Here is a 25,176-nt window from a genome sequence, read left to right as displayed (position 1 = left end):
TGTGAAATGAAGACGACCGAGGGCTCCCAAGGCGGGAAGGAGGCGGCAGGGCCCAGCGTGGGGCCATGGCCGCCCCGCGGTCCCGCGTTCGCTCCGCTGACACTGCTGGGCTGCTGGGCTCCAGCACTGGGACCGGGACCGGACCGGGGCTTGGGCTGCGGTCCTGATGGGAGTGCCCTCACCAGACCCGCCTTCTCCTCCTCACTCTCCCACTCGGGCCAGAGGCCAGGTGCTCCCAAGGACCCTGCTTCCTCTCCAGACGGCGGCCCCACGGGGCGGATGCTGCGCTGTGCTGGCCCTCGGCCGGCGCCCCCGCTAAAGCCGCAGCAGTGCCCTTGCCCTCACCCGGGGTGACGCCCGGCCTTCTAACGGCGACAGTATGCAGACTGGGTTTTATTAAAAGAATAAGAAGCATTTGTCTAAGAAAATGTGAAAACACAGAATGGAGAGGAACAAAATGACCAGCAATTCTACTATGTACCTTTGACATTTTGAGAACTTTCCTTCTAGTTCTCCCCCATGGTTACGTCACACTAGATGTGGGGCTGGCTTGTCATGTTCACTTACTGGGCTGTGAACGTTTGTCCTATCATTAGAACCATTCACAACATGGATTTTCATGGCTGTGTGATGTCACGTCATGAGGAATAATACTGTGGTAACGCTCATCAGAAACACAGCTTTTATTCCACAGTGTTTACTGACGCCACGTAAACTGTGGTGCTCTGGTCTGTGTCCCGCTGCGGCACCATCCCCGACGCTGTTTCCACACTCTGAGCCCACGTGCTAATTTCTATCCGCCCCTGAATTTCCATCTCAAGTGCCACTGTCATCCACAGCCCGTTCATCTGCTGTGGCTTTACCTTCAGAATTCACAGTGCAGTTGTTAGCTCTCTTTCAGATTTTATCCCCCTTTGAACGGCAATCATTGAAAATTTCTGCATTCAGGATGAGCCCCCCACCACCCAACTTCCCAGGGACGCGGTCACGTCCTGCTGCTCCATCTCCTGCCACTTGCAAGGAGACCCTGGGTTGCAACCTGGCTGTGGGCCCCATGCCATCAGCCACCCCCAGGCCCGCCCCGTGCTGCATCTAACACTTGGCGGCTTTGGGATGCAATAGATTTGGGGTTCCAAGGGTTTCCCTATCAACAGTGAGGAGGCTTCAGCAACACAAGTGCTGTTTAGCCACAGCTGTGGAAGAGAATGCCACGCATTTGAGAGAATATTCACTCTCCCGCTCTGCTCACGTCTGATGGTGACAGTGGCAGGGTTACCGTAATCCCTAAATCTGGAGATAAATCACACAGTCGCCCTGGACCTATCAGATCTGCAGAAGCTGTGGACTCTCAACACACACCCCCGTCCTGCCTGTCTTCCTGCCCCCCCAATGCAGTGGCACTGCCCTCTCTCCACGGGATCTGAGTCGGCCACTGCTCTCTCCAGAATGAGAACCAGGGAGGGTAGAAAATAGAGCAGAATGACTGCAGGAGAACTGAACACGAAGTTAACAGAACAAAACCAAAACAATGTCTGATTTTACCGATCCACGTGAGGATGCTGCTAGGAACCCTCTCTCCCTGCTCAGCCCTTCTACTCCCATTCGTATTGTCCTCCTTCCACGTCCCCTCTGCCCAGAGGTCTCCGGCCACCAAAGGATGCCCCTCCCTCCAGGCACAGGCCCACCTGCCACACAGGTGTCCCTAGACCAGGAGGCCACAGCCCGGCTCATGGGTCTGGCCTGGGACTGAGGCGTCACAGCTTGACTCTGCCCGTCCTGGCTGTCGCCCCGGGCAAGTCTTCTCGATTCTCTGTGACTCAGGGCCTCATCTGTAAGATGGGGGGTAACAGCACAGACCTAGAGGGGCTGGACGGATTCGGCACGTGACAGGTAAGAGCATCGACTAAACCGCAGACACTTTTTAGGGAAAGTTCATCTCAAGTGGGTGTTCAAGGCAAACAGCTAGTCACAGAGGTGTTTTTACAACAGCAGAAGCGTGGACGCAGTGTAAATGACCATCCTGAGGGAGGCTGGCTAGATAAATTATGGGCCAGCCATGCAGGAATGCAATTCCGGGACATACGGAGATGAAGCAGCAAGGAGGGAAGTCACGATCTAGACGCGGCACGTGCCCAGAGGACATGGGGCCAGTGGGGGGTGGGGCACACAGGAGACAGACTGAGAGTGATAAAGAGGGGTGACCATAAAGTGAGTAAGAAAAGATCCAGTGACCTCACCTGGCCACTAGAAACTATTGTGAAAAAGAATATCAGCTAATAAATGCAGAAGAAATGACAGATATGGAAAATCATCTTTATAACCACCAAGAAATCATCCAATTTATCATCATGGAGACAGGATGAAATGGCTGGGCCACGTGGTCGACACTTCTGCCCGCAGTACGTCACCTGGGTCCCACCTGCAGGAAAAGCTCAACCAGCCTGGACGCCTCACCTCAGGTCCCATGAGAGAAAGGGGATGGGGGCAGAGACCCTGCCCAGAAGTGAGCAAGAGCAGCGACCCCGCAGCCCTGGCTTGGATTCTGCAGCAAAAGCAGCTAAAAAGGACACACTGGGACGGCAGGCTTGGAATTAAAGTGAGAACAGAACCATACTGAGTCGATGCTAAACTCAGGATGAGGGTGAGACGGTCCAGTTTGTAGGAAAGCAGGCTGATGAGTGTGTGAGGGGCGAGGGTGACAGCGGTAATCACTACGGGGCAGAAACACGCACACCACGCAGGCACACACACACCCGGACACAGCGCGAGCGACGAGGCGGCTGCCGGGCACCGCCAAGGCCACGGGGCATTCACCACGTTCCCGCAACACTCCTAGACGTTTTAACATCTTCGGGTTCCAAGACAAAAGCTCAAAGGTGAGCAGGGACGGACTGCGTCAAGGGTGCCCAAGCCCGGCGCACAGGAAGGGTCCCCTTTCTGCGCCAGGACAGCCTCTCAGCTCTCGTGGGGCGGGAGGCTGAGGCCCAGGGGCAGGAGGCCCGGCTGTGGCCGTGGCCGTGACCGTGGCCGCCTGCGCAGCTTCCCACCTTTGCCGCAGGGCCCGTCACACTTTTTACACTTGCGGACGCCGTCCTCCTCCACCTCGTAGCTGTCGGAGCTGCAGGCACGGACACAGGAGCCGTGGTCTGTCACCACGTAGTTACCTGGGGACAACACAAGAAAGGCGGCCAATGCGGCACCTGCATCCCTGGGCCTTGCGACCCTCCTGCCCGCCGGCTTCAATGACTTTAAGGACGCAGAACAAAAGGCTGCTCGGGGGGAGTGGGGTTCAAACGTTGGGAGGGTGGCCCAGCCTGAGTGGGGTGGCAGAGGCGGAGGGCAGGCTGCTGCTTAGGGGGCGGGGGCGCCTCTGCAGCCCCCCCTGTACCGCCAGCGCTTGAACACTGACCTCGTGATGCGAACCTAAACAAAGACCCCGTCCCGCCGCCTGGGCCCGGCCCCCACCGGCCCCGCCGCCCCGCAGGGTGGCCCCCCTCAGCCTCCCTCGTGCCTGGGGCAGCTGGTCTGTGTTCACACCGACCCAGACATTAGGATTCCCGGGAGCTTTGCATGTTCCTTCTGACCGGCCCACATGGATCCTCAAGCCTAGTTACTGGTTTTGTCTTTTTCCTTCTGTAAACTGTCGGCTTTTATTCTCTGAGGCTGAGCGGTTTCGTGTGAATTTTAAAGCCTATTAAGCCTCCTCTCCAAGAGTATATCTGTGTCATAATTGTGGCAATTTTTTTTAATCTTGTCATTTGCCTTACAGTGGCTTATGATTCTATTTGTTATTTTTTCTGTTCCAAGTTTAAAATTTTTCATGTGCACACATCACCTACGGCAAACCTCCCCCTCATAATTGTTCTTAAAATTTTTTTCTCAGTTAATCCCCTCTCTCGGAAATGAGGACTGGTCTGTAAGACTCTTTAGGTGGACAATTCTACCCTCCTCTACTGTGAACTAATTCACATGCATTTCCCACATGCAAAGCCAAATGGGGGTTCCTGTTGTGGCTCAGTGGTAACGAAGCCAACTAGCATCCAGGAGGACGCAGGTTCGATCCCTGGCCTTACTCAGTGGGCTAAGGATTCAGCCTTGCCATGAGCTATGGGATATGTGGCAGATGTGGCTCAGATCCCGTGTTGCCGTGGCTGTGGTATAGGCTGGCAGCTGAAGTTCTAATTCGACCCCTGGCCTGGGAACCTCCATATGCCATGGGAGCGTCCCTAAAAACCAAAAGGCAAAGATAAATAAATAAATACATAAATATTAACAATGCCAATTACAAGTGATTAACCATCTGCAGGACTTCTTGGGGCACCAGATTTTTAACCACTGTGGAGGAAGGTCTTCTAACTACTCCCCAGCTTGGGCCCCTTGAGCGCTTGCTTAGCGCAGGCGCTAAACAGAGATGGCCCAGCAGCCGTGGGTTTGTGCCAGTCAGACGACTGAATAGTCTGGACGACCACAGCTGGGGCTCAGGCCCGTCCTGGCCAGCAGGACACAGGAGCTGACGGAGGTCAGACAGCAGCCGCCACCCGCCTGATGATGGGGGGACGGATGGACGTGGGGATCCCGGCAGGAGACAGAACGTGCACAGGGCTCGGGACAGTGAAAGGGCATCGGCGCGCACTCACGAGGGCACTTCTTGACACAGGTGGCGCCAAAGCTGTACTTCCCCAGCGGGTTGACGTCCATCTGGTAGGTGGTGGGGTTGTAGAGCATGAGCGGCGGGCATGTGTCCTTGCAGGTGGCCTCGTCACGGAACCTGCGGCAAACCTGCCACGAGAGGGGTGGCGTGATGGGCCCGCTCCTCCGGGAGCGCGGGCTCGGATCTCAGGGTCCGGGTGTTTGGTCGGAACCGACAAGTCTGGCAACGCGCTTTCCGCAGAGTCAGGAGAACCTCCCCCTAAAAGCAGCGCTTCTCTCAGACACACGGACCAACTGCAGTGGGTGAAGGATCACGAGGGAAAAGCCCATCTCGACTTTCAAAGCAAGGAAGGGGTGGACGCGCTGCAGCGCTAACTCGAGGGCGACCTTCTTCTACTTACCTCGCACTGGCTGTCCATCCTAAACGACACCGAAGGACCTACTAGAATTTTCTGCCAAGCGCAGAAGACCTTCGCTGGGGGCTGCCAGGCCACACACGGACAGGTCCTGACCAAGAGCCCCGGGCGCCTCCCTCCAGCTTTAATCAGCATCAGCCCCAACCAGCGGAGGCTCAAGCCTGGGGGAACTTCAGGGTCCCAGTCCCTGAAAACCAGATTCCACCTGGGGTGGAGGGGTCCCCGTCTGCCCGCCCTGGGTCTCAGGACTCCCAAGGTGCTCACACAGTCCAACCCGTCTGCTCACAGCCCACATCTGGGCTGAGCTTGGCTGAGCTTTCTGCAGGACCAGAGCCCCTTGGAGGGGGTGGGCAGGAGATCTGAGGGGACCTGCAAGGAACAGAGGACTTTGGGGCAAAAGACACAAGTGGAGACCCAGCTATCGGGCCATTCAGGGTCTGTACAGTCACTAAACCTCACTGTGTATATTTTAGGGGCCTCAGGGCACTGATGCCCTAGGCTCGTGATGAGAATTGAATGCAACAACAAAGAGCACCGCCACCACAGACCTGAGGACAAATAGCACACTGGCAGTGTGATGGCTCACACCCCGCACATGTGGTGCCATTTAGGCCACTTAACAAATTATCCATCATTGTCAGATGAGGACACCAGGGCACAGTGCTGCCACATAATTTGCCCAAAGTCATCCAGTAAGTGGCAAAGACAGGACACTAAGAGATGCCTTGTCACACACAATCACAGGAAGGCCCCCGAGTCTTGGGCTGGGGTGTGTCTTACCAGGCAGTCGCTCTCCCGCGGCCCCGTGCAGCCAGCGGCGCACTGGTTGTGGCAGCAGTCACTGGGCGACCGGCCGCGGCAGCGCCCGGAGCACTGCTGGGCACAGATGACTTTGGTCACTGAAAAGGAGCAAAGGCCACTATGAGCTGAAAGGCAGGGAGGCGAAGGGGCACTCGCCTCCTCAGGGCTGCCTTGAGAGCAGCGCGTGGCAGAGCACAAAGACGGATGCAGTGGTTGTGTACTGCGGCTCCCGAACCTCACACTCTGCTACGTTCAATTCGTTGACCTTTCTTATCGGCCCCCCTTTGTTTCCTACTTGTTCTTAATCTCTTAGAACTGACCCAGATCAACTCCAGACTTTCGGAACTGCTGAACTAGATACTGGTTAGAACTGCGCTTTGGGGCAGCAGAAAGCATGCACAGGTAACGTAATGCCTGGCAGAGAGCAGAGTTTAAAAGGACCTAAGAGTCACATCCCAATTAGACTTGAGGACAGACGGTCAGTTTTCAAGCTGACATGTCCCCACATTCCTTGGCCATTCACACTCCTAAACTCAGAAAAACTCGTGCCTGTCAGGGGATCAGTGCCCGGGGGCAGGGGCGGTCAGGAAGGGAGACGGTGCCAGCAGTGCCATGGCTCAGGGAACACAGACCGGCCTCCACGCCCAGGAGAACCCGCCAAACGTCTCGTTCAGAGGGAATGGCGGGCACACAGGCCACCAGCGCTGGTTTGCAACCCAGCCCAAGTGCCGGCAAGAGCCGGAGCCGGATTCACACGTGCAGATTTGCCAGACAGGCATTCACAAAACTGCTAACATCAGGCCTAAAATCGACAACGCTTCTGGAGTCTTCAAAGGGAAAACTGATACAATCAGCAAAGGTAAGGGGAGGCGTGGCTGCTGGACTCACATTTCTGGCAGTTCTCCTTCCCAGCACCCCAGCAGCTCCCATTGAGACAGCCTGGATCACACTTCGGGCCTAAAATGTAAAAGGAATAGTTAAATTCATCTTCAGGGAAGGGCACAAATGACAAGAAACTGATGGCACACTCCCAAGTCGCTGAGCAAAGCCATGTCTTAAAAATGAGGATTGTTAAGACGGCTCGTTTATAACAAGATTGTAAGAACCACATGCTGCTCTTATGGACATTTCTTTTGTGGGAACTGCAGCAGAGCGGGATTACTGACTGAACACAGGCTATGGAAACTGCATTCAAGCAGGCTCATAGGTCCAGATCTCAAATCTGCAGAGGCTCGGAGAACCGTCGTCCAGCAGCATCTCCCCCAGTGATGTTCGAGGTGCCTCGTCTGGTGGCTGCATGCTGACCACATCATGCCATAGCCAGCCCTCAGCCATCCCAGGAGGTGGAGTCCTGACTCCAAGCCAGAGAGAAAGACCTGAATGCCACACAAAGGGTGCCTGTCACCGGGCTGATCGGCTACAGCCTCAGTTATTAACTTCGAGTTACTGTCTGTTACTGATCAATCCATTCCTGTACTTTTGGCAGTTAACTACAGATTACAGCTAGGAAGGGTTTTCATCTCATTAGTCGGGTGCCGTGTTCAGCCAGCATTGAGAAATCTGAAGACCATGTGATCTACAGCAGACAGGAGGAAGAGGCCGCCCCCGGGATGTGTTAGAAAGAGACCTCTTCCACTGCAAAGACACAGTCCCCAAAGGACTCCCTGTGCCCCACAGCTGCCCCCATTAGGAAGAATTCAGTCTCCGGGAGAATTTAGATTTCAAATGGTAGAGGTGATGACCAGCCAAGCGACAGCTGGGCCTGGGCACCCTTTCGACAGGGCCCCAAGTTTCAGAATCACTCCTGTGGCGGAAGGCATTAGCACAGGGGTATGGCTCCTTGCAATCCCCAAGGACAGGAGGCTAAGCCTCCCTGGCAGGTGTGGCCACACATTATGTAAAGGAAGCGACGGGGACAGACAGGGATAGAAACCATGAGGAGAGAGCAAAACTAACGCTCAGATACGTTCAGAGAGGTTGTGTCTATGTCACGAGATCCCTCCTGGCCACCCCAGACTTCTCCGTGTTTCCCAAATTTCCATTAGAAGCACTTATAATAATAGAATTGTAGTAACATTATAATTAGTGTAATTATTTGCGTTATGTAATAACTGTATCTGTTATACTAATAATTACATAATTATCAGATAGTAAACAGTAAGCATAAGTTCATAAAAGAAAAATATTTAAAATAAATACATTCAATGGCATCTTTCTGCAAGACAGAAAGTAAAATATTTGCCATCAAGGAATTCATCAAGTATAATGGAAAAAATAAAAATCATTAAAAAAAAAAGGAATTCACCAAGGAGTATCTGTTTACAATTCCTAACCTTCTTATAATTCTTAGCCTTCTTATAATTAAACTTCTTACGATTCTTAACATTATGTGACAAAAAAGAATTGCAGACATTATTTAAAATACAAACAATAGGAGTTCCCGTCGTGGCGCAGTGGTTAACGAATCCGACTAGGAACCATGAGGTTGCGGGTTTGATCCCTGCCCTTGCTCAGTGGGTACATGGCTCGGATCCCGCGTTGCTGTGGCTCTGGCATAGGCTAGCGGGTGCAGCTCCGTATTCGACCCCTAGCCTGGGAACCTCCATATGCCGCGGGAGCAGCCCAAGAAATAGCAAAAAGACAAAAAAAAAAATACAAACAACAGAAAAAAGCAAAAAGAAATGAGAATCATCCAGGGGTAATCAATATGGGCCAATAAGTATATGTACACATAAGAATTAGTATCACACTACATTGTACTATAATTTAAAAATAATTGATAAAACGTTATGACAATTTTTCCATGCTTTAAATATCTTTCTGTCTAGAATGGATTTTTAATGGCATGGCTACCACAATTTATTTAACCAATCTCTATTTTTATTATTTATTTATTTTAATATTTTTTTATTTTTTCTTTTTTAGGGCTGCACCCACTGAACATGGAGGTTCCCAGACTAGGGGTCAAATTGGAGCTGCAGCTGCCAGCCTACACCACAGCCACACAACGCCAGATCTGAGCCGCATCTGTGACCTATGCCACAGCTCACGGCAACACCAGTGAGCAGAGCCGGGGATTAAACCCATGTCCTCATGGATACCAGTGGGGATCGTTACCGCTGAGCCGCCAACGGGAACTCCCCCAATCTCTTATTTTTAGATACATAAGTTGCTTCTAAGAGTTACTGTAAACTAGGCTGTAGGGAATGTTCTTGAAAAAAAATTTTTTTCTACATCCTCTCAATTTTCATTCCCCTTATTATTTTTTCCTTAATATTTCTGGACATGAAATTCATGGGTCAGGGGTGTGAATACTTGAAAGCTTCAATTCTTATTTAATGATTCAGGTATTGAAAAAATCAAAAGGAGCCCAAACCTTTAGCAAAGGTAAAATGACGCTTCTTTATTTTATTTTGACCTTTTTATTACAGTGACAAATAGCATTTTGCTTTATTTCTAGCCATCTTGTGTGTGCGTGCATGCGTGCGTGCATGTGTGTGTTGTGGGGGCAGCTTTTGTCTCTGGCTCATTTTGGGTTTGGGGGGAGGTTTACCTTTTTGTTAGGATTTTGAAGGGTACATTGCACAGTCACTAAGCAGGAGTGTGAACCCTTTTCGAGGCAATCAGATGCTGCATGATGTTTTCCTGTTTGCCATCAACACTTTCTCATACTGACGTTTTCTTTTATGGGATCTAACTTCGGCTGTCCTTCAACTTGATAGTACACTTATTCATCTTCATGTTTCTTTTATCACTTAAATATATATTCAATATTTTGATGTTTAATATGCATTGGAACTTTCACTGGTATATGAGGTGGATGATGGATTTACTTTAATTTCCTCGCAGATGAACCTGCCCATTCGATCTTCAGATTCCAAACTATGTCAACAGCAACATAACACTGGGGCACACCGGGTAAAAACCATTTGGAATCTCCAGTCTGTTGTCCATAAAATACCTAAATCACCCTATGAGATTTTTGGGGGTAAATATGAAATGAGACAAGTTCTCAGAAGCTATTTGTGGCCTGAAAAGCACCAGCTGAGGGTGCGGTTTCTCCTTCCATGGGGTGGGGCGGGATTTGAACCTGTTGCAGATCAGGTCGCTCACGAGGAAAGTACAGGTGGCAGCTGAAGGGCAGTTTTGTAATTTCCAGTATGACTAACCTCATATCTTCAGTTCTTTTAAAAAAGTACTTGAGTTCCGTCCTTTGATATTTTTCCCTTAGTAGTTAAATCATTCCAGAGCAATTTATTGAATAATGAATTATTTTCTTATTTGTTTGAAATGTTACCTCTTTACGGACGTGTGATTGAGTTAGGCTTATTCCTACTGTCTTAAGTGTTGTGTTTTGTTTTGTTTTAATTTTGGCTGCACCTGTGGCACATGGAAGTTGCTGGGCCAGGGACTGAACCTGCACCACAGCCATAACCAGAGCCCCAACAGTGACAATGCCAGATCTTTAACCTGCTGAGCCACAAAGGAACTCTCTCTTATTGTCTCATCCTTAACTCTCTATGGCTTATTCTTACATGTCTACTCTGAAACCAAAACTATCTTGGTTTACGGCTCATAGCTGTGTAATATTTGCATACCCCTGTCCACCGTTGTTCTCTCTCAGTACCTCCTTGCCAGGGCTTTCCCGCAGCACTGGGCAGGGAGGCCAGGTGTACCCCTTTGGGCTGCTTGATCTGGTCCACGGCAAACCCATATTAACTTCAAAGCCGTGCCATGTCAGTTTTTTCATTATAAATCTACACAATTTAACTTCTCCATTATCCATCAGACAGCTGAGGAAAGGCTAACCTTGATTTCTGGATAACACAAAATTTTGACCTGTAAAATAAAGCTTTCAGCTCCTTGCAGACATGGTGGGTGCCACACTGGGTATCTATTGGAAGAATATCTTTGCAAAACAAAAGGGTTCAATGCCCGTGCTCATGGCAGCATTTCATCACGACTGTTAGAAGATGGACGCAACTCAAGTGCTCCCAGAAAGTGAATGGACAAACCAGAGTGCGTGTACCAGTGTCTGTGCGGTGCAGGACTATTAGCCACATCAAGGCGGGAAAAGTCTGATACCTGCTCTCGCTTGGGCGGCTCTGGAGGACCTTGTGCTCAGTGAAAGAAGCCAGTCACAAAAGGACAAATTGTGTGCGATGCAAGTCGTCCAATTCACAGAGACAGAGAGATGGCGGATGCAGGGGCTGGGGCATTGTTGTTTGGTGGGGACAGAGTTTCAGTTTTGCAGGATGAAAAGAGATGAATGGGGTGATGGTTGCCCAACAGTGTGAATGTACCTGATGCTGCCGTACTGCATGCTTAAAAATGGTTACAATGGCAAGTTTTATTTTAAGAAATTTTATCATAATCATCAACCAAATTTTTAAAACCCCCAAAACAGAGCAGCTCTAGTTGATTTTGAAGATCAATATCAGTTCCAAATTCTGAGACCAAAAAAAAAAACCAAACCAATCAAACCCATGCATCTCTTGGAACAGTTGTAGGAAGCAAAGAGGTGAGAAACAGTGATGGCTCCTGATTTTCAAGTACTGAAAGGCCAGGAAGAGCTGGAAGGGAGCAAGCTGAGGGGGGCTTGGTGTTCTCAGAGCCCCCAGCACCGCCAACAGTGCAGACTGGCAGCCCTGGCCTGCAGCCTGGCTCCAACAGCCTCTCCCTCACGTGGGCTGCTTGACAGTGAACAGTGGCACAAGGCGCATGTGGACAAATTCATCCTCGTGCGCTCCCCGATTTGGCAGGGGAGCCCAGGCCCCCCAGCAGGAGGGCAGAGGTCAGCTCCACAGTTCTAGAAGGCTTGGTGCCAAGCAGAGGCTCAGAAGCAAATTAGACACACACAAGAGCCTGATCGGCCTCCTCAACAGGATGGGGGAGCCATCGAGGGCCATGACTGATTGGCAGGCTCTTCTCAATGCCACACAGCGGCTCAGCTGTCCTGGGGGTGGTCTGCCAGCAAGGGTGCTAACTGACCTTCTATCTTAAAACAGGTGCTCTTCCAGCAAGCAGACAATCTGCTGACTACTTACTTTTCAGATGAATGTAACTCAGCATTAACTCAGCCTTCTCCGACCCCCACCCCAGCACTCCGCGCTCTGCCCACCTTGGCGGCTCTGGGGAACACTTACAGCTGCCCAGCTGGCTCTGAAAGTCCATGGACATGTTGCTTAGAAAGTCGCTGTTGACAATGTCCCTCCACTGGATGGACTCCGCGTGACAGAGAGCAGGGTTGTTGCTAAAGCGCACGGCGCCTTGCAGGATCTCTGTGCGAGAAAGGACCCCATGAGAAAACGTGCCCCCCTTCTAAACACTCGTGAAATATGCCTGCATTTCTCCAGTTTGCCTTCGGCTACAAGGATGGCAGCCGGCATGGAGACTCCCCATGGAACTCCGGGGGTGGGGGTGAGAGGGGAGCTGGAGGCTCCACTCCACGGAGGGGTCACGATGGCCTTGCACCGGGTCCTTGAACGACGCACAGCCCGAATTTAGGGATGTAGGGAGGAAGGAGGCCAGTGCTTGAGCCCCTTAGCATAAGTGACGAGTGCGCAGTGAGTTGGTGGTTCTCGGGGAGGCTGGCCCAGAATGACTATGTGATGCAGATGAGAAAGGGCAAGTGGGAGGGGAGGGCTGGGACAGGGAGATGCTGGCAGGTGTTCTGTGGCATCTCATTGGAGAAAGGGGTGTGAGGTGGAGGGGGCAAGAAGTATCTGTAACCAGGAATTCCCACTGTGGCTCAGTGGTTAACGAATCTAAGAACCATGAGGTTGCAGGTTCGATCCCTAACCTTGCTCTGTGGGTTAAGGACCCAGTGTTGCCGTGAGCTGTGGTGTAGGTTGCAGATGTGGCTCGGATCCCACGTTGCTGTGGCTGTGTTGTAGGCCAGCAGCTATAGCTCCGATTTGATCCCTAGCCTGGGAACCTCCATATGCTACAAGAGCAGCCCAAGAAATGGCAAAAAAAAAAAAAGTATCTGTGACCTAGATAGATCAGGCACCAGGGCTGCAAAGGCGTAAAGGACAGTTAGCTGTTCAAAGGAGCTGACGGTGCGAAGAGTCAGGGGTGATAAGAAAAGTTGAGCCTGAGCAGAGGGCTTGTTCCAGCTGTGACATTTATGTAAACATCTGCCTAGTGACTCAGGCGCACAGAGCACGGCGGGGAGGGCCATGGGGTCTGCAAAGATGGACGATTTCAGCTGGCTCCTGGGAGACGGGTCATCCAGTGACCTCACATCCGCGGAGGGCCTCCACCCCCAGCAGGAGAGCACCAGCGGTTTACAGGCGCTACCTGAGCTGATGCAATGACTGCGCCTCTCCTGAGGATGCCTGAGTTCTGCCCAGCATCGCACAGCGGAGGGGCCGTGGAAGGAGGGCTCTGCTGGGAAGAGTCTCCAGGGCGCTGGGGAGGACACAGCTCCCAGAGGGCAAAGGAGCATGGGAGGACTGGGGGAGGAGCACGGGGGGACTGGAGGGAGGAGCACGGGGGGACTGGGGGGAGGAGCACGGGGGACTGGGGAGGAACACAGGGGGACTGGGGGAGGAGCACGGGGGACTGGGGAGGAGCAGGGGGGACTGGGGGGAGGAGCACGGGGGACTGGGGAGGAGCAGGGGGGACTGGGGGAAGGAGCACGGGGAGACTGGGGGGAGGAGCAGGGGGGACTGGGGAGGAGCACAGGGGACTGGGGCGAGGAGCACGGGGACTGGGGGGAGGAGCACGGGGAGACTGGGGGGAGGAGCACAGGGGACTGGGGAGGAGCACAGGGGACTGGGGGGAGGAGCACAGGGGGACTTGGGGAAGGAGCACGGGGGACTGGGGAGGAGCACGGGGGACTGGGGGATGGAGCACAGGGGGACTTGGGGAAGGAGCACGGGGGACTGGGGAGGAGCAGGGGGGACTGGGGGAAGGAGCACGGGGAGACTGGGGGGAGGAGCAGGGGGGACTGGGGAGGAGCACAGGGGACTGGGGCGAGGAGCACAGGGGACTGGGGAGGAGCAGGGGGACTGGGGGGAGGAGCACGGGGAGACTGGGGGGAGGAGCACAGGGGACTGGGGAGGAGCACAGGGGACTGGGGGGAGGAGCACAGGGGGACTTGGGGAAGGAGCACGGGGGACTGGGGAGGAGCACAGGGGACTGGGGGGAGGAGCACGGGGGACTGGGGAGGAACACAGGGGGACTGGGGGGAGGAGCACGGGGGACTGGGGAGGAACACAGGGGGACTGGGGGGAGGAGCACGGGGAGACTGGGGGATGGAGCACTGGGGGGACTGGGGGGGAGGAGCACGGGGGACTGGGGAGGAGCACGGGGGACTGGGGGATGGAGCACAGGGGGACTTGGGGAAGGAGCACGGGGGACTGGGGAGGAGCACGGGGGACTGGGGGATGGAGCACAGGGGACTGGGGGAAGGAGCACGGGGGACTGGGGAGGAGCACGGGGGACTGGGGGATGGAGCACAGGGGGACTTGGGGAAGGAGCACGGGGGACTGGGGAGGAGCACGGGGGACTGGGGGATGGAGCACTGGGGGGACTGGGGAGGAGTACAGGGGACTGGGGGGAGGAGCACAGGGGGACTTGGGGAAGGAGCACGGGGGACTGGGGAGGAGCACGGGGGACTGGGGGATGGAGCACAGGGGGACTTGGGGAAGGAGCACGGGGGACTGGGGAGGAGCAGGGGGGACTGGGGGAAGGAGCACGGGGAGACTGGGGGGAGGAGCAGGGGGGACTGGGGAGGAGCACAGGGGACTGGGGCGAGGAGCACAGGGGACTGGGGAGGAGCAGGGGGACTGGGGGGAGGAGCACAGGGAGACTGGGGGGAGGAGCACGGGGAGACTGGGGGGAGGAGCACAGGGGACTGGGGAGGAGCACAGGGGACTGGGGGGAGGAGCACAGGGGGACTTGGGGAAGGAGCACGGGGGACTGGGGGATGGAGCACTGGGGGGACTGGGGGGAGGAGCACGGGGGCTCCAGGCAGATGGAAGCCCCGGTGCGGAGGGGTGGCTCCTTCAGCAGATTTGGGGACACAGAGTCCCAAAGCGCAGGCTCGGGGGTCAGAGAGGGCCCCATGTGGAGCTTTGGACGTGAAGTCAGAGGCCACTGCAGGACAGTAAGTGGATACGCTCACGGGGGAGGGAGCCAGAGTCAAGGGGGTAAACTCTGATGAGAGGTCAGAGCTGGGGATGCAGAGGAGATGCCAGGGCTGCGGGACCATCAGGGTGACGGACCAAGGACAGGAAAGTGCAGGTAAGAAGGTCACGGGCAGCAGGGCCCCAGCACTGCCCCGTGACGGTGACAGTATGTAATTCGCCTTAAACAGCCCCCATGAGAGGATTAGTTAATGACACTGCGTCACCTGGACTGATGCAGCCCCAATACCAACAACAGAAATGACCCTAAGTCAAGAAGCACCTCCCCGTGCTTTATCTGGAGTAATCCCCTTAACTGTCTCGACACTCCTGCCAGTCCGTTACCATCCCACCCACACACCCGAAGACACGGAGAGCACGTGCTCTGGGCGCCTGGCTGGTGAGTGAAGGGGCCAGGGCTGGATCCTACCCGCACAGGCTCCCGCCGTCTCTGCCTGCCACCACCAGACCGCAAGGCCACACGGGCGGCCGGCGAGCTGAGAGCCTGCACACACCGGCCAGCGCCTGGGCAGGTAAGGATGCTGGGGCACAAGCTGGGTGCCCACCCCTGGCTGTTTTTCACTCATGTGGGACGTGAGGAAGGTCCCTCTGCCACCATGTCTTTATTTGTCACTTGCATTAAAAGAAGACTCCAATTGAACACAGCTAGCACTGCACCTGCCACACAGCAGGGCATAATAAGGGCACAGCAAGGGTGGTCCTCAATGTCCCAAATCAGCTTCCTGTCCTGTCTTCATCCTCCGCAGCTTCCTCTTGGAGGGCCCGCACAAGTGCCCTGTCCTAAGAATTCTGACTTCTCTTGTCATACTCCCTACCCTGAACCTAAAATGCTCTCCGTATGAGGGCATTACCCTGGAAAATGTCTCACATTGGCGGGGTGGGGTGGGTAATGCGTGCCCCTTATACCTGGGGTCCAGATAATAAAACTGGCAGATACATGGGCACAAAAGACCTGCATTCCCACCCGGGCCATCTGACCTCACTGTCCTCTCCCTAGAACCGCTGTCACTTCTCCCAACTCCCTGGATGTTCTGGACGGAGGACAAGTGGTACTTGGCTTAGATCCTTCCCTCTCCGTCCTCTACGAGCCGCTTAGGGACGTCCATCTGCTGCGTCTTGCTCAGGACCAGCACCCAATACCTCTGCATGTGAGGAATCAAAGTCTTCTCTGAGTGGAGTTAAGAAAGTCCCGGTTTGGGAGCCCATCTGAGCTGCCCTCCGTGTCTGCAGCCTCTCACCTTGTAAGTTCCTCATGGGCAGCTCCCTCAGGCCGGTTTTATTGGCCCCGTAGTTGGATAAGACGGCTAAGGCATGGGTGTTTTCATACAGCACATTTCCTCGGATGATCTGCAGGTTTTCCAAAGGGATCTTCTCCACGGTGTTGAGGGCGATGAGCACGTAGCCGGCGACCTCCTGAATGGTCTAGGGGAGGAAACGTGAGCAGAGTCTCTCTTCTGAGGAATATTCAAGAACGCAAGATCCCCACGGTAAGATGAGCCTGTGACACCTAACAGCACTCTGCACAAGAGTGGTTGACAAATGCAAAGCGTGCAGATGACTACAGCCGGCTCCCACGGGAGGTGACAGGATTTGCAATGACCCTGCGCTCCTGCCTCTCGAGCCCAATGGCACTAATAAAAGGCCATGTGCATTACTTAGGAATGCTATGACGTTCATTCTGCTTGGTGTTCAACACACTCAGACAATAAAGGGTACGTTTTATTAATTTCTTTTGTATCTGTCTTGCAGGTTTTTCCATAAAAAAAAAATAATAAACCCATGGAGCTCCCTGGCGGCTCAGCAGGTTAGGGATCCAGTGTTGTCACTGCTGTGGTGCAGGTTTGATCCCTGGCCTGGGAACTTCCACAGGCTGAAGGCGTGGCCAAAAAATAAATAAACACACCGAGAGAAAAAAAAAAAGCAATCGAATACCAAAGTTCAACTATACCAAACTAAGACGCCTTCAGGGTTGGCTCCTACTGGCTCTCTAGGGTCCACTGTGAAATATTCAGGGGTTTTGTGGACTAGTTGTTAAACTCTTAGCTGGAAATCAACCATGGTAAGAGAATTTATACCAAGAGAACAGGCAAGTGCTACAAAGCAGGACATTTTTTTCTTTTTCTTTTTCTTTCTTTTTTTTTAGGAGCTAGGCTATCAGGGTTCCTTGGCTGAAGTAATGGTTAAAAGATGACTCTCAGGATTTATGATGAGAGGGAAGGGCCAGGCTGGTCTGTTTCTCTTCCACATTCATTTCAAGCTGTAACTTGACACCAGCTGATAAAGTGACCTTCACATAAAACTTGCATATGTCGTGCCCTAGGACTTGTAACTGCCTCAGCAAAAGCAAATACACTTGCAGTTAAATGCCGCCAAGGCCGTTAGCTGCTTATATTTACTTCTCTTGTATCTGGATGAGACCACGGCACTGACCTTTAGGAAAGATAGGTTGTAGCTGTTCTGCATGTAGGTGATCTCCAAGTTCCCCAGGACCACCTCGCAGTTATTGAACATCCTCTGGAGGCTCAGAAAGTGGTCTTCGAAAGTGCCCAGCTGGGTGAGCTTGTTACTTGTACCTTGGCAAACTGGAAATAAGAGAAAAAAAGACATCACGTGAAATGCCCAATGAAGAAGCAAAACGAACATAAAACAATATTCATAACTTCAATTAACTTCATGCACTTCATTGACTCAACAATAATAATTCTGATCAAAGGCCACACAAGGAAAATGTGACAAAGAAGTGTTTATAAGTTTGTGTAAGGTACAGTTCCTGATGAAGAATGGTTCCTCCCTGTAATGAATGAATGGGATTGTTTAAAATGTTCAAAATGCAAAAAGGGCAACAGATAAAAACTATGAAAATCTTTAAGACAAAAGTCTAAAAGAGCTTTAGTAAAAAAAAAATTACAGCTCATAAAGCATTTAAAATGATGTAATTACGAGTTGATAACTATATAAAAACTTTTCACTTTGCAAAAAATAGCCATGTCACATTATTCTGTGTCCAAAGACTATTTAAAAACATAATGTTCTGGAGTTCTTCCTATCATGGCGCGGCAGTAATGAATCCGACTAGTATCCATGAGAAGACGGGTTCAATCCCTGGCCCTGCTCAATGGCTTAAGGATCCAGTGTTGCCGTGAGCTGTGGTGTAGGTCGCAGACACGGCTCAGATCTGGCATTGCTGCGGTTGTGGTGTAGTCCAGTGGCTACAGTTCTGATTGGACCCTAGCCTGGGAACTTCCATATGCGGTGGCTGTGTCCCTAAAAGGCAAAAAAAAAAAAAAAAAATTCTGATCATAACACTGTACGACCTAAAATTAATGACAAAAGTGTAAACTAAAACCCACTGCTGGAGATGAAAAGTATTCTAAACTAATGCACCAAAGAATAAAATCAAATACTATACAATATTTAGAAAATAATGGCATGAAAACACACACTTAAAAACATACTCGGAGTTCCCGTCGTGGCTCAGTGGTTGACGAATCTGATTAGGAACCCTGAGGTTGTGGTTTCAATCCTTGGCCTCGCTCAGTGGGTTGAGGATCTGGCATTGCCGTGAGCTGTGGTGTAGGTCAGAGACACGGCTCAGATCCTGGGTTGCTGTAGCTGTGGCTGTGGTGTAGGCCAGCAGTTGTAGCTCCAATTGGACCCCTAGCCTGGGAACCTCCATATGCCACAGGTACAGCCTTAGAAAAGACAGGGAAAAAAAAAAAAAACCTAAAAAACAAAACAAAAAAACCCACACTCAGCTACTAAGAAACAACCTGCTTTTACGCTGCCCACACCCAACCAAGCCCACCTGCACAGGTAGGGTGCAAGGGCTTTGTACCCCCTGCCAGGATGTGGTTGGCATGCTGAACCCCTCATGTTTTCAGGTATCACACTTAATATAAGAAAACAGTTTAAAGTGGGGAACAAATTTAGACTCTGAAAATGCATTTGTAATCCATATTTAAAAGCAAAGGAGGGGTTTAAAATAAAGCCACATTTATAAACCTAGCGATTTGAAAGACAAGCACAGACAAGCATAAGAAAACAAAGAGGTTGAGGGCTTTTGAAGCAGGGAGCCGTTAAGGGCTGTACTTTGAACCCAAAATACTTCGTGAAGAAATTCGGCCTCTGGCTTTGGAGGCCAGACGTGGACCTGGCCAGGCTCTTCCTGGACGGCTGCCCTTAACCAGGTACTGGAGCCTAAAAGCTGGGCCAGAGTGCCTGGCAGGGGCTTTCTTTAGGACTCCGCCCTGCTGTGCATATTCTACTTTAGAGGCTCTTTGTTCCCTTCCCACGCTTTGTTCTGCGGCTCCATCTGAGGAGCACATGTTCAGACGCCACACAGTGGGGGCAAAGCCTTTACACCAGCGCTAACCACGAAGCAACCCTTGCTTCCTCTTGGCCTCTGTGGGGTTTCCCGCTTCTCCCCGCTGTGGTCTCCCTCCGATCTGGTGGCAGACGGAATGCTCACCAGGGAACCACGACGGCCCCCAGGGCGGAGGCCAGCCACTGGCCCTGTAACTTCCACAGCAGCTCGGGAAGGGCTCAGCACCTCGGGATGCTTTCATTGGTGGTGGGGGGAGGGGGGGCAGGGGGGCTCTGCTGGCAGCTCAGGCTGGAACAGCTGTACACACGTTGCTGCCATGCATGCCACTGGGGCCAGACCGATTTCCCAATTCTAAGATCCTTAAAGATGCCACCAGCAATGTAGGTACAGGGTTTTGGCAGTAACAGGTGACACTTCAGTGGCACACCCTAGGACAGGAGCTGCCTTCCCAGCTGCCAGCCCACGGTCCCTTGCATTTCAGCCTGACTGGTCAGCTCTGGTCCAGGCAGCCCAAGTCCAGGCCATGCCCTTCATGCCAGCCAGGTGCCCAGTGCTGGCTAGAACCAGGAACTTGAGCACACTGCCGAAGAGTTTTTCTGTACCCAGAAGGATGAAGACAATAACAGACGCTTTCACTGGAACTGATGAAAGATATCGGCTTGTAAATGTCTCCTGGCCAAACCAAAGAATCCGTGTTGTTAAATCATGCGAAAGTGACTTTCACCAGGAAAGAAGAAAACATGCCCTGTCGTTTAGCTTGTTGTAGAAGGAAATAATTGCAAAAGGACTATACTTGTGCTTTCATTCATTCCTTCAAAAAGCGCTGCAGGAGCACCTCAAACATTTATCGGATGAATATCTAGCAGGACTATTCACTGTTTTTTAGTATAAACTACTTTCGCGGTCAGAAAAAAAAGGGGGGGGGTTATATCTGGAAGATAATAGCCGCTTTATACATTACTGATATGAACTTTAATTTGTACAGCATTTGGGAAAGCGACTGGACAGCCTGTGGAAACAAAGATGCTTAGATTCTTTGGAAAACCTATTCTGAGAAATAAACCTAAATTTCCATGAAAAAGTGTTGGTTTATTTTTTTTAACGATGGCAAAAAATTTCCCAACTGTCCAACATGGGTATTCTTGAGAAAAAGCAAGCAATTGACATGCTATTCGATTCAGTTTAAGGCAGGCCCATCTTGAGTTCCATTCTGGGGTTAATCACTGAAGAATCAAAAGAAAACATTACAAGGCTGTTTCTTCTGAGGCTTTCTCCTGCCTTGTGCCCCAAAGGACATGGCAGCACTGACAGAAGTCTAGGGCGAGGATGGAATGGCTTGGCTCAGGTTTCTTGATTGAATAAAGCATAATCTTGGTTCCTTTTTTTTTTTTTTTTTTGCTTTTTAGGACCACACCTGCAGCATATGGAAGTTCCCAGGCTAGGGGTCAAATCGGAGCTATAGCTACCAGTCTACACCACAGCCACAGCAACACAGGATCCAAGCCACATCTGCAACCTACACCACAGCTCATGGCAATGCCAGATCCTAACCTACTGAGTGAGGCCAGGGATAGAACCCACATCCTCACAGACACTATGTCAGGTTCTTAACCCACTGAGCCACAGTGGGAACTCCCTTGGTTCCATCTTTATACCAAATATCTCATGTGAAATATAAAACCATGAGAGAATTTAAATGTGAGACCACGGAATCAATCTCACATTTACATTTTCTCATGGCTTTATATTTTATATTATATTACACAGAATCAGTAATAGTAAAGAATAAAAATCACTAACTAGTGAGGCAGATTTAAGGTAAAACTGCAAGAGGAAGAGTTGGTCACGCAGCCAGGAGGTTTTTGCCTGGCCACTCCCTCCTCACCCGGCACCAACAGCCCTGGGCTCTGCCCCATGGCTTCCTCGGGTACAGACTTGGCGAAAACAACCCGGGCCTCTCAGAGCGGTTGTGAGAACTGAACAGGCACAGGAGCTTCAACCTTCTTCCCCGACAGCCCTGGAGAACCTGACAAGGTTTGCTGCAGGGGCGCCTGGGCAGACGTGAGGACCCCGTGGACATGTCCTTGCCAAGGGCACCGTCTGAACAGGTGTGTCTGGATCTGCCAACTGTCCTACTCAAATGCTGGACATCAAACAGTCACCTTGTCTGAAGGCTATTCACCAAATCAGAAGAAGAAGGAGAAAGGAGCGCACTGGGCTTCAAGAATTTCACTGAAGTATACGCATTGAGGATGAGGCGTTTAAGCAATTTATTCAAAGAGAAATCTACTATTACTTCAGGGCTGTGCCTTTGAAAACCATACAATTGAGTGTGTGTGTGTGTGTGTGTGAGAGAAGCTCCATATAACGTGCTTGATTCAGTCCTCCTCCTGCAAATCTAAAGACAAAGCCAGTGGGCACTTGGGTTTTCATCTTCCAATTTCATTTCGAAAGTTCAGGAATGGGCAGAAAAGATGAAAGACCTGCGTTGTGAACAGCCCTGCAGTGGCATTTTACTATGTTCACACTCTCACCTGTTTATCCGTCTGCTCTGTGACTGCATCTCACAGTACAGCACAGCTGTCAGCACCCTGTCCCGGGCACGTGACGGGGAAGGTTAGCTGACAGCTGTTGAGGTAACGTCATTGACCGTGAGATAAACCGTCTGCGGTGTGTCCAGTGGGGACTGTCAGCAAACGCACACACCTGTGTCACCTGCGCTGCCGTCACGCCCGGGACATTGGTGTCACCCTCCCAGCTTCCCCCCAACCCCCCCCCCCCCCGCGCCGCCGACACCACAAGCTCAGATCTGCCTTCACTTGTAATAGTCTGGCTTGTCAGGAACTCCGGGTGGTTGGAATGGCGAGCCGTCCTTGGGCCTAAGGCTCCCCGCACGGCAGGGTGCTTCTGAGGTCCGCCCTGGCCTCACGTTCCACTCAGCTCCAGGGAGTCAGGCAAGCGACTCACGAGAATCATCCATGTACCACTCTTGGCCATGGAGGGCTGATCCAGAGTCCCACTGTTCTATTTCTGGAGACCCACCCCCAACCACCCCATTTATTTTCACTGAAAATAAAACAGTCTGCCTCCTTTAAGGCTTGGGTCACCACCGATTTTATGGGGAGAGCCTGTGGCTCTCCTGGGTCACTGTGGGGTGAGCCCCTCTCGGCTCACAAGGCTGGGCAAATCTGTCTGGCTGATTAAGACATCACATTGCAAGAAGTTTCGCTGCATTTCCCCAAATCCACCTAGACACTTTTAGAATTGCCTAAGTAAACCCGCAAATGCTTTAATTTGTTGTTTTCTCTACACCTTAAGGGCGGCCAAGGTTGTCGGGCTCTTGCAAACCTCTCCCCTTGGCCTCCCAAAAGCGGTCTCTGCTTTTATCGTTGCCCCATTATCCACACAGGGCCTGGTTTTGAAGCAGAAATCACATCCCGCCCCCGGGCCGTGCCCTCCCAGTTCGCAGGGCCATCAGAACACAGCACAGTCTCCTGCCTGGCGCCACCGCCTCACGGCCTCCCCGCCTGCTCAGGCCCTGCCACATTCCTGCCCCTCAGGGTGGTTCCAGCTGCGTGGAATGGTCATCCTCTTCTCCCCAGACCTCGGCCTCTTGGCCTCCCTTTAATCACTGGATTCCAGCTCGATGGCCCCCCGTTCAGAAAAGCCTATCCTAGAACCAGGCCAGCTGCATTCTGTCACATACCCCTGCTGCCTTTTCTTCTTAGCGGCTAGCACTGCTTAAAATTCTTATTTGTTTATGCAAACACACACACACACACACACACACACACACACGTGCGCTCCTTGGACTGCCTGCTGCAATGTGTGCACACACATTAGACGTGGGGTACACTGTAGCTGGGGAAGCCGTGGTGGCCATGGGACCAAAGTCTTAGACAAGTGGGCATGGGTCTTTCTGTCTTTTTAGTTTCCAGGAAGAAGGATGTCTCACAAGAGTGTCAACCCTCACAGTCTTCGGGTTGGTTACTGCAAAACTTTCTAGCCTAGATAACATCTGATTAAGCTTTAAAAGCCAGAGTAAGATTTTCGCCCACTTTCATCCTGAAAAGGTTTAAGGAAATATCAAATAGGACATTTACATAACGGATTGATAAATAGAGTTTGCAGAGTTTCCGCAAATGATCCAGAGATTTATCATGTCTCTTGCCTTACTGAAATTGTATCCTATGCACGTATATACATCTCAATCATCCAAAATGCACAGAAATACGATGGAAAAACACACCAAGTTGTTAACAATAGTCTTTTATGAATAGTGGGATTCTAGACGTTTTTCTTATTTCCTCTTCCTTATAGTTTCTGCGTTTTTCCACTTTTTTCTATAGTGAGCATACGTTATAATAAAACATTACCAAGGAGATAATTTATAAAAACCTGTGTTGAGCAAGACCAAAAGGACATTATAAATAAAAGACATTTCATTAAAAATTGAGAAATGATTGTGTACATCTGTTAAGACCTTCAAAGTTCTGTGTGTCAAGCGGTTTTGCAAAGTGCTTTAAAAACTAGAAACAACTGAATGAAGTGCTGTGCACAGAAAGCACTGGTCGCCTCCTTGTTGAGAAGAGCTGCACGGCAGCCTCTGGGAAATGCCCGGCCCTGCACACAGCTGGCTTCTCTTCAGATGACAATGGAATTAAAGAGGCTCCGAGTTCCATTTCTGCCTAATCTAGCAATACATTTTTGACATCCATCTTGGGGAGTAGAGTAAATTTATCCCATAAAAAATGTTATAAATTGTGATTCTAGCAACAAACTAGCCCATGAAACTTATTTAATCCACACAACAGTTTGTAGGAAAGTAGATCTCTGGTTAAGTCATAATGAAGTAATTGCAAAACCAATAAAGGTAAATCCAAAACGGTATGTAAATTTTCATCGCGGGCTTAATCAAAGGCTTCGTGGAATGGGATAAGTCTGATTGTACTTTTGAAAAGGATTTTTATTTTCCATAACTTCATCTTTTATCAGTAGTTTCTTATTTTACCATGTTTGATTTTATAACTAATAAATAGTTCCTGGCTTGTAGGCATACAAAGATAGTTGTCCAACTGAATTTCAATCATTACCACTTAGAAATGCACATGCAATATTCAAAAAGTCCTCCTAAAATATTTGACAATTTGCCATGCACATTATAATATGCCTACTGGACTAAACATGCCAAACCTTGGCATGTCCAGCATATTTGCAAACCCAAGTAACTCTAATTAAGTTAACAAGCAGAAGACTTTAAAATAACACCTATTTTATTTTTGAGCTGGGGAACAGAATGCCAAAGCTGGTTGGTTTCCTTCCCCATGATTCTCTTCCTAGCCGTTAAAATCACCCCAAGCCAAGTTCATAACTTTTTTCAAAATACACGAAGTAGAGTCAGGTACCTGTGCACACCGTGCGCACTTTCTTAGGAGATAACGGCCGCCCCCGACCCTGGGGAAGGCCAGTTCCAGGAGGGACTGTGGGGTGTTGGCAGGGCAGCACTCAGCATCTCCCCATCAGGGTGGGGACGGAGGGCTGCCACTGTGGGATGGTCTCCAGCCAGTTACCCCAACTCTCCCCTCTGGGCGCCCATGGTCTCCCTGCTCAACGCGGGGCCAGCCTGATGCTTCTGACAGGGGGGCCTGGAGCAGCGCTGAGATCACGGGCAGGAAAGCGCTTTGTGAATCACAAATCTCTCCAAACACAAATCACGTCTGACCCTGAGGCTCCACCACAGCAGCATGCGCGGTGACCTAACCACTGCAACCCTCCCTCTGCCTGCGATGTGTCCACGGACCACCCCCACCCCCCGACCCCCACCCAGGGC

The 25,176-nt window shown here is 51.4% G+C and overlaps 1 protein-coding gene across 4 annotated transcripts in view; it reads right to left on the bottom strand.

Moving 5' to 3' along the window:
* The window catches only part of EGFR (epidermal growth factor receptor), a 178,050-nt gene that overhangs the window by 44,753 nt on the left and 108,121 nt on the right, over nucleotides 1-25,176 (bottom strand). For all 4 annotated transcript variants that reach the window (XM_047752853.1, XM_047752850.1, XM_047752851.1 and 1 more), the window contains exons 2-8: nucleotides 17,453-17,604; nucleotides 16,261-16,444; nucleotides 12,014-12,148; nucleotides 6,756-6,824; nucleotides 5,847-5,965; nucleotides 4,638-4,779; nucleotides 3,048-3,164 (exon numbers count right to left, since the gene is read on the bottom strand). In XM_047752853.1, coding sequence (XP_047608809.1) covers nucleotides 3,048-3,164; nucleotides 4,638-4,779; nucleotides 5,847-5,965; nucleotides 6,756-6,824; nucleotides 12,014-12,148; nucleotides 16,261-16,444; nucleotides 17,453-17,604 — 918 coding nt within the window. The remainder of the gene's footprint in view (nucleotides 1-3,047; nucleotides 3,165-4,637; nucleotides 4,780-5,846; nucleotides 5,966-6,755; nucleotides 6,825-12,013; nucleotides 12,149-16,260; nucleotides 16,445-17,452; nucleotides 17,605-25,176) is intronic.

Source organism: Phacochoerus africanus, chromosome 11, assembly GCF_016906955.1.
Source record: "Phacochoerus africanus isolate WHEZ1 chromosome 11, ROS_Pafr_v1, whole genome shotgun sequence".
Classification (NCBI taxonomy): domain Eukaryota; kingdom Metazoa; phylum Chordata; class Mammalia; order Artiodactyla; family Suidae; genus Phacochoerus; species Phacochoerus africanus.
This window is presented reverse-complemented; position numbering and strand designations above follow the sequence as displayed.